This window comes from Arachis hypogaea, chromosome 10 (genome assembly GCF_003086295.3).
Source record: "Arachis hypogaea cultivar Tifrunner chromosome 10, arahy.Tifrunner.gnm2.J5K5, whole genome shotgun sequence".
NCBI lineage: Eukaryota > Viridiplantae > Streptophyta > Magnoliopsida > Fabales > Fabaceae > Arachis > Arachis hypogaea.
Window position 1 is genome coordinate 16,468,227 of NC_092045.1, and position 17,747 is coordinate 16,485,973.

Genomic DNA, 17,747 nt, shown 5'->3' on the forward strand with positions numbered 1-17,747 from the left:
TCGGATTCTTTACTCCGGAGGTGCCCTCTCTGTGTTGATCATTGTCTTCATTGCCATTGCCCATGTCTAGATTCTCTTGTTCAGAATCTGTTTCCACATGGCCTTCTTCGTGGGATCTATCCGCCATCGTTGAGTGATCTCTCGGGTCCCCGGCAACGGCGCCAATGTTACGGTAGGTAACCGGAGATTAATAATAAGGATGGCGTTTGGCGGCCCAAGTGTATGATGGAGGAGAACTCCGGAAAGGTCCGCAACTCGGGAGGCTCCGTCCGACTTGTGCTCGCGTGTGAATGGGGGGTGGTACCTGCAAAGACACTCCGATGCCTAAGTTAGCAAGAGTGTAAGTAGGTCTTAGAGAGTATTGGACTTAGAGATACCTGAAGGGGTGTCAGGGTATTTATAGAGGCGAGCCAATAACCACCGTTGGTGTAGTGCCATATCTTTAGGGTGGTAACCGTCCCTATTATCTTGGGGAGGTTAAGATATGGCTTTATGAGACGGTTAGAGAGATTTTAGGGGCGGTTACTCATTTGAATGAGTGTTTATCTGCCAGCTAATCTCGCATCCGACCTCTTCTGACCAAGTCGTGGTTGATACCGACTTCTTATGTGAAGGCCGGTACTTAGCTAGGCTCTAATCCTTTAGATTAGGCCTTTTAGTTAGACCTGAGCTTTTATATTGGGCCAGGGTATGAACAACTCTATAATCTAAAACTAAAATATATCAATTTGAAATTAAATAAAGAATCACAACTCTCAAACCTGCTGGTTTTGTATTCCTTATTTTCTTCTTTTTTTTTTCTTGATTTTTGATCATCTTTTTATAACAAAACAGCAGCTCCTGATCTTATTAGTCGTTGTTGTCCCAATCAATAATCGTTATTGACACAATTTTTATTTCTAATATTAACTGCAAATCTCTTCTAGATTTCTATTAATTCTTGCTCTTGATGAGATAAAGCTCTTTCAATATAACCAAATCATCATCTTCAGCCTTTATTATATACCAAAATACTTAATACACAAATAAAATTAATTTAACCAAACTTAATTAACCAAACTAAATATTTGTCATCACAATAAATTAAATAAAACTCTTTAAACCCAAAAATGAGTAATGAATCATAAGTTACTTCGTAAGCTGCTTTTCTTTCCCTAGTACTTTTAGTTATTTATTATTGCAGAATTCTATTTTAATTTGTAAATTTAAGTTTGTTTTTTCAAAATTTGTTATATTTTATTTTAAAATTTTAACTTCTATCATATTTCAAAATTCAAACTATGTCAGATTTAACAACATATAAACCCTAATAACAATAAAATAGTTATTGCAGCACAAACTGGTCCCTTAAAAATAAGGTCTAATTTATTAAAAGAAATTTAGCAGGTCAACAATTAGCTCATTTAACTCGCAAAATAATATTGATTTGAGAGATTTATTTCAGCTACATGAATGGGCTACAGGCCCAACAAGAGAAAGAAAAGAACAAAACAGAAACCCAAAAAGCACACATAACAGTAGTAGCAGAGTAGTGTTATATTTTGTGAGGCGGTGTGTTATGTGTGTATATTGACGTATAGCAGTTACCACATCGCTCTTCTCTTGTTTAAGGTATGTTTCCATTTCCTTATTCTTCTTCAATGATGGCTGTGCCTGAGACATTCCAATCACTTTCTCTAATTGCAGATTCCCACGTTCCTTGCATCATTGGTTTTCCTTATTTTACTGTTAATAGTTTTAATTTGGTCGTGAATTCAGCATTTTTGTGCTTCAAATTGAGATTAGGATTCTAGACATTGAGTGGTCAATATATCCACATTTTAAAGCTACTAAAATATACAAGTAACATTCAAGAGTTTAATTTTGATATACTGTTAATGTAAGGTAATTTATGCAGTCTGGTCAATTTTTTGCTGATCTAAACACTATGTAATTAGATACCTAAAAACTATTTTAGTGCATCAAAATTAAATTTATAAGCTTAATTTATATCTCCTTGAAAATATACAAATATAAGAATCCTTCAAAATTCTCGTGTCTTTACGTGAATTCACATTGCAGAATGAAACCAGAATCGAAAAGAAAGAGTGACGAAGCCCACACTTATAGCCATGAAAAACCTTCATGCTTTGATAGTTTTGCTGAAATGTCAAACGCTCTGTTAAATTCTGATATCACCATAAGAAACCAAAGTTCTCCCAATATTCTTGGTTCTGCAACTAATCAAGATCCTAATTCAATTCAATCTCTCTCAAAAGGTTAGTGTTTCATTTTTTCTTAAATTTAAATTCAATTATAATCTTGAAATCATTGTGAGTATCTTTTTACTTTTTTATTATAAATTTAAACTTAACATGTGTAACAGATTGCTACGACTTTAATAATTTATGGAAGACATTGAATTACATAGAGAAGAAGACTGCAAAACGCATAATCGTCGTTAAGAGGGTTGATAAGAAAAAAGAAAAGAAAATGAAGAGGAAGAAGGAGAAGGAGGAATTTCAAATAATAAAATTCTTGACAATGAACCCAAAGAAGCCGTTTGAAAGCATTGTAAGAGTAAAAGGTGGAAACAGAAAGGAGCAAAATTCAGAGAAAAACTCAGATAATCAATTTGGCTTGGAAGAGTTTATTGATGCTGTAAATCATGGAGGCTTTCATCTTAGAACAAGGATTCATCTTAAGAATAAGAATACCCAACAAAAGAACCAAAACACAAATAAATTTGGTTAGTTTCTATCATCTTTGAAGAAGAGATTTTTCTTCTAATTTAAACAGTGACTCTATGTCCGTCAAGATTTATATTTCTCTTACTTTTAGTGTAGATAAGAACTTCTAACCGTGATATCATGATGAAATCTTGTTAGATATTATTCAATTTGTTTTTCCTGTGTTTTCTCTTGCTTTAAATTTAGTGTTTAAAGATTTTTTTAACCATTCTTGTAAGATATTAGTCAATTTGTTTTTCATGTGTTTTCTCTTGCTTTTAGTTTTAGTGTTTAAAGTTTTTTTTTTGACAAATTCTTTTATATGCTGTAAAACGAGAGTGAGAAATTTGTATTTGGTAAAAGATGATTTTTTTTTTTCAGAGCCGCGAAAATAAGCTAAATCCATTTAAATGAATAGATTTTGCCTCTAAAATTAAATTCGTTTAAATTTCGGGCTAAATGGGCTGAATCCGATTAACCCGAAAAAAAGAATGGGTTAAACGGGCTAGTCCATGGGCTAAACGGGTGGCCCATTTATTTTTTATATTTTTTTCAAAAAAAAAGCATTTTTAGCCGATATTTTTTTTATTTGACCGAATATATGATCCATCAACTAAAATAAATATTATTTTTAAAGGTTTTTAACCTAAAAGTAATATTTTTTATTAAAATATTTTTCAAAAAATAAAATCAAATGATAAACGAACTGGTCCGTTTAACCTATCGAACCGACCATAAACGGTCCGAGTTAAAAAATTCTGGCTCATGAATAAAGCGGGCTTAAAACAGGTCAGCCCATTTAACCCGCAAATTTAACGGGTCGGGCCTAAATGGATTGGGCTAGCCCGTTTGATAGCCCTAATTTTTTTAGAGTTAATGCTTAGATTGTTTTTTAAAATTGCATTTATATTTTAGAGTGATCCCAGCATTTAGACAAGATGAATAAGGGTAATGTTTTGACAGTTTCGTTATATATTTTTATTTTGTTGGCACCCAAATTTAATTAAGTTAGTTTAAACTCAACAAAAATTACTCACACAACGTGCGTGTGAAATCACACACTTCTTTTTCTAACATAAATTGTTTGAATGAGTTTTTTAAAAAGAGTTATTTTTTTAGATGATTTTTTTCTTAAAAAAAATAAGAGACAAAATTTGATTTATATTCAAATGTAAACTTATATTTTTTTATTGGTCAAGTGGTTAGTTCATTTATCCATTTAAGCACGTATTAAAAATTTAAATCATGTCTTATATATACAGCAATTCATTAACCAACAAATTTTAAATAAAACTCAAAACCCTAATTCGAATGTACTATACGGTCTTACCCAATGGATTTTGTCTGGATTTAAGTCATATTTTGGATCAGCGGAACTTGATCCATGTATTTCTCTAAAAAAAAAAATTTTCTTTCGCGTTAGAATTTATATGGGAGAAGTACAGGCCGAACAAAAGAAAGAAAATAATAAAATAACAAAAGATATTTTAAAGATATTTAATTTTTTTAATTAAAAATAGTGACTCTAATATTTGCAAAATAAAAATCGAGAAGCACCCAACACCAATAGTATTTCTTGTTCGTCATATCCATGGCACAATAGTTCTGAGGTAAAGATTGTTATTGCTTCTTCTTAGTTAAGGTATGTTGCACTACAATTCCTCCATCCCTTATTCTCTTAATTGGCACATTATTCTTTTGATAATGATTTTCTTCTCTTTTAATCATTTTGATGCCTGTAACCATTAGAGGTCTTAGTCACATTCTGAGTTCTAACATTATGTGATCCAGAATTTCACATTTTTTACATACCTCAAAATCCATAATTTTTGTATTTTTTTTCAATTTTTTTGGTAAAAAAAATGATAGAAAAATATAAAATAGATGGACTCAAATGAAATTACTATATGAAAAAATATAAATATTTTTATTTAAAGATTTTATTAAGTATCTGCTAAGATTATTTAAGATTATTAATTGTTTTAATAAATAGAACACATTATATATTAGAAACTTTAGATATTTTCAATTTCTATATTATCTTTCTACGTTTAATACTTCGATAAGTATCATAAAACTATCTTTTAGGAAAATTCTTTATTTTAAATCTATGTTTAATACTTCAATAAGTATCCTAAAACTATCTTTTAGGAAAATTCTTTATTTTAAATCTTTTAATAATGACTTTAATTAAAAAATTCTTTAGCTAAATTCAAATTAACATTGAATATTATTATTAAAAATTAAAAGATATACTTTGAAAAACAAAATATCGTTATTAATCATAAATTAACAACCATTTACCAATTTATTTTATAATATAGTAGTATATATATTTAGGTTAAGAATCAATCATGATATATTTATATATATTATTTTATATATTTTAAAATATATTTTATATAAGTAGTTAATTTTTTTATATAGTTAGCATAATTAATGTATTTTTATAAGTGATTTCTTCTGTTAAAATAATAATTTTTAACTTTTAAAATCTAGAAGTAGTTCTCTACGAAATTAAGCAGTAACAACTTTTCTTTTTCGGAAAAAAAATGTCTCCTTTTAAAGAAATAAACTAAATTAAATTAATCTACATTTATCAGATAAGATAACAACCATTAAAAAACTGTTTTAACCCCAAAAAGATAAAATAAAAATCGGTTTCAAGATATCAATTATTTTCGGTATTCAAATTTTGAAGTCAATTTCGATTCCATTCAAATCTTTTTTATATAAGATTCTTCAAGAACTCTTATATTACTATTGTCCTCTTCCAAGTGAATTCACACTACACCATGAAGCCAGAATCGAAAAGAAAAGGGATGACAAGTCTTCATGCTTTGATAATTTTAGGTGAAATGTCAAAAATTTTATTTTTGGTGAAATGTCAAAAGTTCTATTGTGACTTTTTTTTTAATAAACATAGTTATTAAAATTGGACCGAATTGAAAAATTAGACTTTAAATTTTAAATTTTAAATTTTTGATTATATTTTATTTTTTATTTACAAAAAACGGAATTAATCGGTTCAACTAGTAATTTATCGATTAAACTAATGATTCAATGACACAATAATCTAACTGGTTCGATCACCGAGTTGGTTCCGAAAATTATGGCTATAATAGATTGCTATAATTTTAGTAGCTTATTGACTACATTGAATTGCATAGAGAAAAAGAACATGACCCTTTTGATCCGGATTGGGAGAATTCAAAAGATAAAAAAAAAGAGCGAATGCTACTGTGTAGATATTAAATTTTTTTTTACATGTATAGATAAACAGATGTCAAAATTTTAAAGTGTTGTGGCATGTGAATTGCTACAGTATATTCTAATGTACTCTGAAAAGTCACACTCACACGTTCATATTTCTTTATAGTAATAAAACTCACATTCTTAAAAATTTGTTTTTTCTTGGCGCCATATTTAACTTTGCTTATTGTTAATTATCAGCTAACAAAAATTAATCATTAAGATTAGTAAAAAAAATAAATATTCCTAAATTGTATTTATGTTTTTTTATTGTCGTTATTTTTTATTTCTTTAGTAATTAATTAATAAAAGCATTCCTCTAAAAAAATTCACTTGGTAGAGGCACAAATATTTTTTTACAATAATGAAATCACTCTTATATAATTTCTAACAAAATAACTAATTAAACATTTTAATGTACATGTATTTATACTGAAAAAAATAATTAAAATTATGTCTAAAAATTATCTACTAAATCACTTTATACTATTTTAATATGTATAATAATATTACATAAAAAGATGAAAATAAATAAACGATATATAAGTATATTATTTTAACTAATTTAAAAAACTATTTAATATTTTATATATTATCTTAATTAATTTTTAATAAATAATAATATATACTATATCTAAATTTATTTTAAAAATATCTGTTAAGAATAAAATTAGACACGCTGACATGTGGTGGTATTTAGGCGTGTCCAAGTGTGTCGGAGAAGAATTTTTTACTTTTTATTAAGATACGGTTGGACACACGCATATCGAACGACTATTGGTGAGTGTCGTATCCAAAATGTGTCTGACACGCGAACACGGTAACTCAGCAAAATATCTACTTTGAGTAATCAGCTATTATTATTATTATTATTATAGCAAAAAAACTAATATTAATAGCAAAAAAACATTAAAAAAAGACACATGACATCTTTGAGTTTTTTAATTTTAATATGGGGATTCTGATGGAGTCTAACAGCGTTATGAAGGTTTAGGGTGTATTACGGAAATGTGACGGCGGAGTAAAACAAATCGGACGGACCGATTTGGTGGGTAGAAATCGGATGGACCGATTTCAGGGTGGAGATGGGTCGCAAATCGGTGGCACCGATTTGAGGACAATGGCCAGGTGTCACACATGCACCCAGGTCCTGGTTGGCCCGTGACACTCCTTCTCCCAATTCAAGTGATGTAACCCCCTCCCAACCTATCACTTTCACTCTTCGTTGGATCTCTCTCTCAACCCCACACTTTACTCTCTGAACCCCATCTCTTTCCCTTCCTTGTTCCCCATTGTTGAACCACAAGAAAGGTTCAAAAAATTTTGAAGAAAATACCAAAAAAAAGAAAAATTAAAGATGTAAATCAACCGGAACTTCATATTGTCAACTATCTTGGGCATCCAGATTATGTAAGTTTTTAATTTTTTTTAATATTCTAATTTATTGATAATAATAGTGATAATAGTAGGTTTTAGTAGTAATAGATATTATAATGACACTAAATAAAAATTAATTTGATCATATGTGTGTATAACTATTTATTGTTTATTAAGTAGTTAGAAATAGAAACTAAAATAAAAATGAATCCTGTATGTTGTATATCTGAAATGGTTGGATTTAAATGTAACCGTTGAGTTGGAAAGAATGAGAAAGAAAAATGAGATCTGTATATAATAGATTGGAGTAGATTGATATGTTATTGTTGTTATTATCTTATTAGTATTAATAATTGAGTTTAATAAATTATTATGATTAATAGTAATAACAATATAATAAATTATTTTATTTATGATGACTAATAATTGAATTTTAATTCAGTAAAATTTAGACAATAAATTAGTAATAAGTAAATTTAGATTAAGAAATTAATAGTATATTGTGTTAGGAATAATAATAATAATGATAATAATAATAATAATATTAATAATAATAATAATAATAATAAATAATAAAATAGTATGCTGTTTAAAATAATAATAATAATAACAATAATAATAATAAATAGAATAGTATGCTGTTTAAAATAATAATAATAATAATAATAAAGTTAGTTAGAATAAATTAAATCCAGATTAGCTGGGGTATTTTTTTTAATAATCTGATTTATTGATAATATTAGTGATAATAGTAAATTTTATTAGTAATATATATATATATATATATATATATATATATATATATATATATATATATATATATATTATAATGGCACTAAGTAAAAGTTAATCTAATCATGTATGTGTGTATAATTATTTATTGTTAGGTATTTAGAAATAGAAATTAATCATGTATGTTGTATGTCTGATATGGTTGGATTTAACCGTTGAGTTGGAATTTTGTTAATAGTTATTGGTTAAAATAAAATTAAAGAAAGAATGAATGTGATGTGATGAATGTAAGGAATGAATGAATGAATGAATGAATGAATGAATGAGGAAGGAGAATGAGATGTATACATAACAGATTAGAGAAGATATTGATATGTTGTTGTTGTTATTATTTTATTAGTATTAGTAATTGAGTTTAATGAGTTATTATGAATAATAATAATAACAATATAATAAATTATTTTATTTATGATGACTAATTATTTTATTTATGATGACTAATAATTGAAAGATTGTTGTATCATTTACTGTGTATGTTTCAATGCAATTATGATTGGGGTTAGTTATAATGGACATGTTAGGATAATTTTGTTTTTGATAATGTAGTTATATTATGCTGGTACTTATAACGGAGATTTGATATTGTAGGGTTTACGGATGTTAATGTGTGAGCATTATAAGCCGCCGGATCGATACAACGAAATTGTTGAGTCACAGTTACGCGAGACTGACTTTTATTATGTTTCTCAGATTGGAGTGGTCCAATGTCAGTCAGCAATGGTTAATGCTCTGGTTGAGAGATGGCGGCCTGAGACTCACACTTTTCACTTTCCGGTTGGTGAGTGTGCGGTGACGTTGGAGGATGTGGTGATGATTCTCAGTCTGCCGACAAATGGACTTCCAGTTACAGGACCGACAATGAGTAGTTTTGAGGCATTGGAAGCCGAGTGCTTGCACCAATTTGGAGTTGCACCGAGGAAGACAGACTGTAGAGGGAGCTTTATAAAATTAACGTGGTTTAGGGGTTTGAAAGATCGTATAGTGTTGAATGATGATGTTCACATTCAGATGTATGTAAAGGATGAGGATGAGGATGAGGACGAGGATGCGGATGAGGACGATGCTGTTGATGAGGACCCAGCGCCTAGTGCAGGTAAAATATTTTATTGTTAATGATTTAGTCGTTCATTATGAATGTCTATTAGTAGCTTCATGGTAAATTTTTATTCGCATTACATATTCAAGTACCATTTGATTACTAGCATCCAATTGGTAGGAATTTCATTATGAATGTCTATTGTATTATTTTGCTAGGTACAGCCACAAGTGAAAAAAGTAAAGGTTACAACCTTAGAGCTGATCCTCCACGTCGGAGTGCGAATCGGTATACACCATCCGCCTTTAACAAGATTGCCAAGAAGTGCAAAAAGTTATACAAAGATATGAAGTGGGGACCGAGGAAGTAAAGTTGTATGGATTAACTTTGTTTTTAACTAGGTAGTTATCAGTAATTAAAAAAAAAACTTGTAACTATGAAATTATTGAGTATGTTACTATTTGGGTGTTGTTACTTATTAACTATTGAGTATGTTACTATTAAGGTGTTGTTATTAATTATTGATGATGTTACTATAAGGGTGCTGTTACTTATTAATTATTGAGTATGTCACATTGGTTGTTATTAATATTTGATTAAAGTCTATGTAACTTACGTTGTCATTACTATTTTTCCATGAAGTATGTTAATGACGTTGGAAATCACTACAAGTACGAAAATTAGCAAAAGTTTAACCAAAAGTCAATGTCGTACATAAATTCAAATGAAACGTAACAAAAGTAATTACTAATCGTCGGCTGGTCCAGCACTAGGTCCACCAATTTGACGACATCTACTTCGACTATGACCCTCGCCACCGCATTGCTTGCATCGCCTAGGGCGACGCAACATACGAGTGTCCATCTCATTCAAGAAGCGGGTCTTCTTCGGACGACCTTTGGCAACACGTCTGAGGAACGGGTTTCCAACGAATCGAGGCCCGTGGTAAGCAGGCCATGTTGCAGGATTCCCCAGTGGCCTAAACCTAGCCCTGTATACTCTTCGAACTTGGTCCATCTTGTATACATCATGAACGTACACTTGCCAATCCAACCGCTGGTTTGCACAACATGCAAACACATGTCGACACGGAATTCAGTCAACCTGGAATTCACCACAGTCGCAACGACGGTGGCGTAGGTCAACTGCATACTCAGCCCCACTTGGCATCTCGCGTACCTCGAATACCTCATTCTCTCTATCAAAACAGCTATCTTGTATGTTACTCGATGCTCGTTGATTTGCATGCAGCTTGGAGGTCACCACCTCAGAGAACACAAGTCCATTATTAATTTGGGCTTCAACCTCGGCTCTTTTCCTTGTGAACAACTCGTTCAGTCTGTAAAATGTAGCCTTAACAAGGGCAGTCACCGGGAGATTGTGTGCACCTTTTAAGACGGAGTTGATGCACTCCACAAAATTGGTCGTCATATGACCCCACCGGTAACCACCATCAAATGCCAAAGCATACTGCTCACGTGGGATCCGATCAAGCCAGTTGATGTAAGCCTCACCTCGTTCCTTTAATCGTTCATAGCGCATCTGGTATTCCTTGATCGTCGTCGAGTATCCTATGAAAAACATTTAGTCAACGATGGACATCATTATACTTTCTTGTACTTACAATCACATCAAACTTCATTGTTTTCAAACTTACCAATGTTGATGATGAGCTTCTGCAAGTAAGGTGCCTTGAACTTCCTCAAGAAGTTTGACTCAATATGCCGGATACAAAACATATGGAATGCTCTAGGAGGAGACCAAGCACCATTACTTCTTTCAATAGCTGACCTAATAGAATCGTGTCGATCAGAGATAAGTCCCACTCCATCACGTGTCACCACATGTTGACGCAAGTTACTCAGGAAAAAGTACCATGCATCCGAAGTCTCTCCCTCCACTATGACAAATGCAATAGGCACTATGTTGTTATTACCATCCTGTGAGACTGCAACCAATAAACAACCTTTGTATTTTCCATACAAATGAGTCCCATCCACCTGCACCACTGGCTTGCAGTGTCTGAAGGCCCTTATACAAGGATAATAGCTCCAAAAGACTCTATGCAGTACACGTATATCAGGAACCAAATCATCCCCCTGGTAAGCAGGCATTGTTTCAAAGTGAACCACTGCTGATGGCTCCTTTTGACACATGGCCTCAAACCATATGGGCAAAGCTTCATACGATGCTTCCCAACCACCGAAAATTGATTCCACCGCCTGCTGCTTTGCTAACCAAGCCTTGCGATAACTGATGGTGTAGTTAAACTTTGACTGAACTTCAGCAATGATTGATTTCACCTTTATAGACGGGTCAACTTCTACCAACGGCTTAATTGCTTCTGCAACTGTCTTCTAATCCAGCTTCGAATGGTCTTGAGAAATAGTTGACCTGGTACACGTGTGACTTCCATTGTACCTCCTTATCTCCCAACAGTACTTCTTCTGCATTTTGGTTACCCTGATCAACCAGTCACAACCATTGCCATATTCTGTACATTTGGCATAGAATGTCGTGGGTTCCGACTCATATACCCGATAGTCTACACTTCTTCGGATGGTATAATCTTTCATTGCCTTGATTACTGCCTCCCTTGAACTGAATTTCATCCCCACTGTGAACTCACCATCCGCCACAACAGGAAGGGCTGCATACATCAAAAGAAAGAAATCCTTTATTATGTCCTCAGTAATAAATTACTTACTACAACTCAAATACTAAACACACTAGAACTATATAAGCCTATAATAGTCTTTTTTTTTCCTCTGATCTATCTACGCAAAGAACCACTAAATACAATTCATAATAAAGAACTACCTATTAATAAAAAAATCAAACGCTATGCTCACAAATGACTATCCACATATGCTACGCATCTGAATTATTTATCAGCTACATCAGAGTTTCACATGTCTATCTAGCTTTACGCACCTGAATTCATATATTGCGGAAACTCCGGTGCGTGCATAGCCTCCAAATCCAACGACCGCATGAAAGAAGGCTCCTGAAACGGACGCGGGTTTGCTAGTGCATTTGCAACTTCTGCCACATCTGCGTTCATATCACCGCCAGTTTCATCTTCGTATTCACATGGACCAACGATCTCGTAGTTACTTTCAAATTCATCCTCGCTTTCACTATTATAATCTTCCAACTCAATGTTACGGTCTGCTTCGGATTGCTCAAACTCAATATACAACTCGATGCACGACATTCGGTGGCGATTATCCATATACAATGAAAACATTTCATGCATACTCGCTTCATCTGTGACGTACTTGGTCTAAAATTGAACGAACCCACCAAACACAGATAACGGATACCGGTACAAAATACACGATACTCTCCTAAATCTTTGAGAATCTATCTTCTCACAAATCACCCCTTTCAATTCCTCAAATGATAATGTGAACGGAATAACAATATCTAATGGATTCTCACACACAAATTGAACCCCCTCATATGTTTCCAGTAAAATCTGCCCGTAATAATAAATCTTCAACACAACTCTATCATCCATAATAGTATACGTACCTGACTAAACTCACTATTCCAGAAATTTATTCTACTTCAACAGGAAGGGAAAAAGAAAGAAAAATGAGAGGAGGAGACGGAGAAAAGCTGGGACGAGGAGATGAAGAACAGCTGGGACGGCTACGAAGAATTGAATGGGACTTTGTGATACTTTTCATTTTAGGAATGCACTTACAGGCAAATCGTAGGGACCGACCGTGTTCGTATCGAAATTTGTGCACACCAGAAATCGGTGGGTCCGATCGGTCCCCTCCGGGATTAAAACAAAAATTCCCGGTCCCCAGAAATTGGTGGGTCCGATTTCCTCCCTCTTTGTAAACCCACAAATCGGTGGCACCGATTTCTAGCTCAACAACCTCACACAATTCGGACCCACCGATTTGTGTTCCTTCCTCAACTTGCTTGAAATCGGTGGGTCCGATTTCTTTCCCACAAAATTCCAAACTCAACGCCGTCATAACAGTGTAATTCACCTGTAATGATCATAATCCAGCTAAACTCACACCAATAAATCATATCAAAAAAAATGAGCCGACATCTTTTCGTAATCATCTAATTAAAGTATGTTAAATTACTCAAAAATCTTTGTTATTAAATAACTAACTAATACTATAAACATCTCAATGTCCTGACTCGCTACTGTAATTATTTTTTACAAAACAAATTCTTGAATTTGTGTGGCTCCCAATGCTGTGAAAAATATTGTCTTTAATTTTCGTTCATCGTAGCAAACTATATTATAAGTTTGACACCTGTTATTTATGTTTAAAAATAATTTAACATCTAAACGCTAGCATTTGCAAAAAAATGAGAAGAAAGAAAAAATTTTAATAAAGTTCATGTATGTGAAATCAAACAAGCTTCTTAAAAAAATTGTAAGAATAATAAATAGAACAAAAAAGGAGCAAATTTCAGATAATGAATTTAGTTTAGAAGAATTTTTGGATACTGCCAGAGATAAAAGTTTTTGTAATACCCGGTCTAACCGAAATTAATTAAATAATGAGTTAAGTAGGAGCGAATATGGTTGGAAGATTTGGCAATTGGAATTTGATGATTTAAATATGATATTTGGATTCAGTGAATTTTTTCGAGTCGGAAGACATAGTTTTCTGCGTAAAAGTGCACAGTGGAATTTTGACCGGCAGTACTGGCTGAGACCTGTCAGGTACTGCAGCTGAGAAAGTTGATTATGAGTAAATAAGATTAAGAAATGAGGAATTATAATTAGAGGAGGTAGAAATATTTGAAGTGCGATTTAGAGCGCTAATGTTAAAGGTTTTGGTCCAAAATTGGGCCAACGGACAAAAATAAGTGAATTGGGCCTAAGTGGGCCCAAGACCCAACATATATAAACATTAGTTATGAGCATTTCAGCTCATTTTTACCCTAAAAGAGTAGTGTGGGGCGCTGATTTGAGAAGAGAGAAGAGAAGAGAGAAAACCTAACTCTCTTTGATCTTCAAACCACCATAACTTGAGCTACGGAGCTCCGATTGACGAGCCGTTTGCGGCCACGCGTCGCTCTTCTCATCCTCTACATTTCTATCTAAGTTTTGTGGTGAGTATTCCATTCATCTCTGCCCAGTTTTCGAATTTCCCCACTGTTACACATTTTTGGAAAGTTAGTGTTGAAATCTTGTGATTTTGGGTGTTTAGGGATACTCCAACATGGATTCTAAGTGGGTTCTATCCCTACTTCATATGGGCTGAGGTGAGAAGTGCTCAAACCCTTGTGATTTATCATTTTTATGAGCCCTAGGTTGATGTATGTATGTGATATTGGTTATGTTAGTGTATTTGGTGATTTTGATGCACAATTGGGAGGTTGGTATTGCTTGTGGAGCTTTGGTGAGGCTTGGAGCTAAGGTTGGTGGAGACTCCCAAAGAAGAGGCTCAATTGATTTGGCTACAAGAGGTACGGTTTAAGTTTCATTTAAGTACCGTGTGGTGTGATGAGAATTCCTAGGCTAGATGCCCCTAGGATTAAGTTTGGATTGTGTAAATGGTTGATGCTAATATGCATAGTTGGTATGTAATGTGAATTGATGATTGGGTTGAGAATTGTGTGGCCTTGTATGCTTGGTGTATTGAAAATTTGATGTTTTGGGTAATGAGTATTGATTTGTGATTTATGCATTTAAATTGTGAAATTGGGCCGGAGGCCGTATATTTTGGGCCGGAGGCCGGAAAGAGGTAAGGAAGGTAAGTTGATGTGTGCATTGTATGATGACACAAGTGATTGGATGAATTTCATATAATGAATATATGAATGATTGGGTTGGTTATTGAATAATGAGGTTTGAGGAGTTGAAGTGTGGAAATTGGTAAATTTTGGGTGAAATAGTATAGATGAGGTATGTTTGATTTTGGTTGAGATATATTATGTGGTCATATATGTGAGTATGATTATTGATGCCTTGATGGTATGATAATGCATGAGAGATATGTATGTTGTGATATATGCTTGAGAAATGATTAAGGTTGATTTGGGGGTGAAACCACGTGATAGTGAGTATGATATTGGTTATGTATAATGATGGTTGATTGGAAATAGTATTGTTGGAAATTGGGATGAGGAAGGATGTATGACATGTTGATATGTTTGTAATTTAGCCATTTGTTTGAAATAGGTAAAGATGGTTATATGGCGGTTTGTGAATTGTGGTAAGGTGTTAATGTATGAGTCGAGGAGGCTTGATGTTGATTTTGGTATATTTTGATTGGTTTCAAAAGGGTTGAAATTGGCATGTTTTGGTTGATTTTGAAAAGAGTTGAAAATGGCTTGTTTTGAAAATGGCACTTTGTGGTTTTATATGAAAACATGGGTTTTGGGCATACTTTGACGGGACATAACTTGGACTACGGATCTTTGTTTTGTGCCAAATCTGTTTAGAAATGAAATTGGATCCGGGATGTCCATGCCGTTCGAAGAACGGGTGAAAAACGATTTAAAATGAGGAAGTTATGTCCGTCGGAAGATTGGGGGTTGAAGCTGTGTATTCTGCAGTTTTTAACTTAGAAAATTCTTAGCAGAATAGCCCCTTGCGCGTGGGCGCACTTGGCGCGTACGCGCCGATCTTCCAGAAAACGCCATCCACGCGTGCGCGTGATGTGCGCGGGCGCGCCGATAGTGCTGCACCCAATGCCCAGCCATTTTCCAGAGAGTTGTGCCAGAACTGTGCCAGCTTTGTGCCTGGGGCACGAGAGTATCCACGCGTACGCGTGCGCGTCGATTTGGCAACTTTTTAATCCACGCGTTAGCGTGCATGACGCTTGCGCGTCGATGAGTTTTTAAGACATCCACGCGTGCGCGTGGAGTACGCGTACGCGTGGCATTGTTTTCATGCCAAAGTTGATATTTGAGTTTTAAAAGCCATATCTCATACTTCTAAGCCTCCGATCTCACCACTTATATCTTAAATCATTATGATATGCCTAGCTATTAGAAAAGGGCTAGTGAATGAGGTAACTTGCGAGTGAAGCAAGGGGAAAATGAATAATCAATGAGGATCATTAATGATTATGTGAGATGTGGAGGATGGTGGTGGAAGTGCTTGTTATGCCATTGGCCGAAGGGCCGTAATTGTTTATGAATTGGCTGGTTCTGGATTGAACCGTGAGCCGGAATAGCTGTGTATGCTATGAATATTGGCTGGTTATGGATTTAACCGTGAGCCGGATGGCTGATATGGATGTTGATCCATGGATGAGAATTCATGCATGTTTATGCTGAATTATTGATAATTATGATTTGCACTTCCACTATCTGAGATGCGAGTTTCCCTGGGTAGTAGCAGTGGCTAGTCCACTTGCTCCGGGTATGAGACGAAAAATGATGTTTATGATAAATGAGTTAATTATGGAGTTTTGAATGAATGTAACTCTGATACCTGGGTAGTAGTAAGGGTTGGGGTTCGTCCCACTTGCTCCAGGTTAATGTTTGAGATTTGATAACAATGAGGATTGATAATATGAATTGAGATTGAATGAATATATGCTTGAGATACCTGGGTAGTAGCAAGAGTTGTGGTTCGTCCTGCTTGCTCCGGGTCAATGCTTAAGATACCTGGGCAGTAGCAAGGGTTGTGGTTCGTCCCACTTGCTCCAGGTCAGAGATTGTGACGCCTGGGTAGTAGCCGCAGTAGTGGTTGTTCCACTGGCTCCAGGTTGAGCTGTTAAACACCCGCCTGGGTAGTAGCCGCAGTAGTGGTTGTTCCACTGGCTCTGGGCTGAGCGGGTAGTAGCAAGGGGGTTGTAGCTCAAACCTACTTGCTCCGCGAGGGGTGTTTCTGTCCATGGTTAGCTACCAGGACGTGTCGGGTTGGCTATATAACCGACAGATGATATCATCAGCCATAGGGCAGGCATACATCATTTGCATATGTTTGAATTGTTTGGGTTTGCCTATTTGTTTTGGATTTCTACATTATATATGCTATGTTACCTGATTATGTGCTACTTGTTCTACTTGTACCTTATTTGTGTATTACTTGTCTGTATTGCTTGTGTTTGTACAACTGAGAGATCCATCATGTTGGTGTCGGTGTATGTTGAGGGCTGTTCTTGATGAGATGAATTGATAATGCGGTTGCATGATGATGATGATTTTTGAATGAGATCATTTGAGCCCCCTGGGTAGACGCAGTGATGTGATTTCACTAGCTCCAGGCGAAGGTATGATGTATTGATATAGAGTTGCTGAGGCAGAACAACTGGTGATGGTTTTGCTTATGATTCTGAGTTTGATTCGTGGAAGAATCAACGAGTCGGGAAACATGTGTAACATGAACTAGATTTAGTATCCCCTTATGACAGATGCCTATTTATGGATTAGTGAGAATCTAGGCTGGATACTTGGTGAAAAGGAGTTTAGGATGCTTAGTGAGTTTTTATTGCAGTGCATTGTATTTATTTGGCACTTTTACCGTACTGGGAACCCATGGGCCCGGGGTTCTCATTCCGTATATATCTCTTGTTTTTCAGATACAGGTCCAGGTGCTCAAAGGTGAGCTGTGGTTCGTCTGAGAGCCGGCGAAGATCTTT

General features: G+C 34.2%; 2 protein-coding genes across 3 annotated transcripts; one reads left to right on the top strand and one right to left on the bottom strand.

Moving 5' to 3' along the window:
• The first annotated feature begins 7,177 nt into the window (after positions 1–7,177).
• Positions 7,178–9,738, top strand: LOC140175471 (protein MAIN-LIKE 1-like). Of its 2 annotated transcripts, XM_072204012.1 has the most exons (3): positions 7,178–7,370; positions 8,820–9,222; positions 9,390–9,738. In XM_072204012.1, exons 2-3 carry the CDS (start codon positions 8,847–8,849, stop codon positions 9,533–9,535), a joined length of 522 nt encoding a protein of 173 aa, XP_072060113.1. In that variant the 5' UTR covers positions 7,178–7,370; positions 8,820–8,846; the 3' UTR covers positions 9,536–9,738. The 2 variants fall into 2 exon arrangements, with proteins under 2 accessions (XP_072060113.1, XP_072060112.1); XM_072204011.1 differs by lacking the exon at positions 7,178–7,370 and having other exon boundaries at positions 8,724–9,222.
• Positions 9,739–9,912: 174 nt separating this feature from the next.
• LOC112717361 (uncharacterized) lies at positions 9,913–12,688 on the bottom strand. Its single transcript, XM_025769417.1, has 6 exons — positions 12,551–12,688; positions 12,100–12,451; positions 11,628–11,815; positions 10,823–11,519; positions 10,270–10,736; positions 9,913–10,221 (listed from the first exon to the last, which is right to left on the bottom strand). Exons 1-6 carry the CDS (start codon positions 12,686–12,688, stop codon positions 9,913–9,915), a joined length of 2,151 nt encoding a protein of 716 aa, XP_025625202.1.
• Positions 12,689–17,747: the final 5,059 nt, after the last annotated feature.

Excerpts from the sequence above, each read along its gene's own strand:
- LOC140175471 (XM_072204011.1), top strand. The coding sequence starts at position 8,727 with ATGTTAATGTGTGAGCATTATAAGCCGCCGGATCGATACAACGAAATT. Across the intron at positions 9,223-9,389 it reads GGACCCAGCGCCTAGTGCAG|CCACAAGTGAAAAAAGTAAA; the intron begins GTAAAATATTTT and ends TGCTAGGTACAG.
- LOC112717361 (XM_025769417.1), bottom strand. The coding sequence starts at position 12,688 with ATGGATGATAGAGTTGTGTTGAAGATTTATTATTACGGGCAGATTTTA. Across the intron at positions 11,816-12,099 it reads TCCGCAATATATGAATTCAG|CCCTTCCTGTTGTGGCGGAT; the intron begins GTGCGTAAAGCT and ends TGATGTATGCAG. Across the intron at positions 10,737-10,822 it reads GAAGCTCATCATCAACATTG|GATACTCGACGACGATCAAG; the intron begins GTAAGTTTGAAA and ends TGTTTTTCATAG.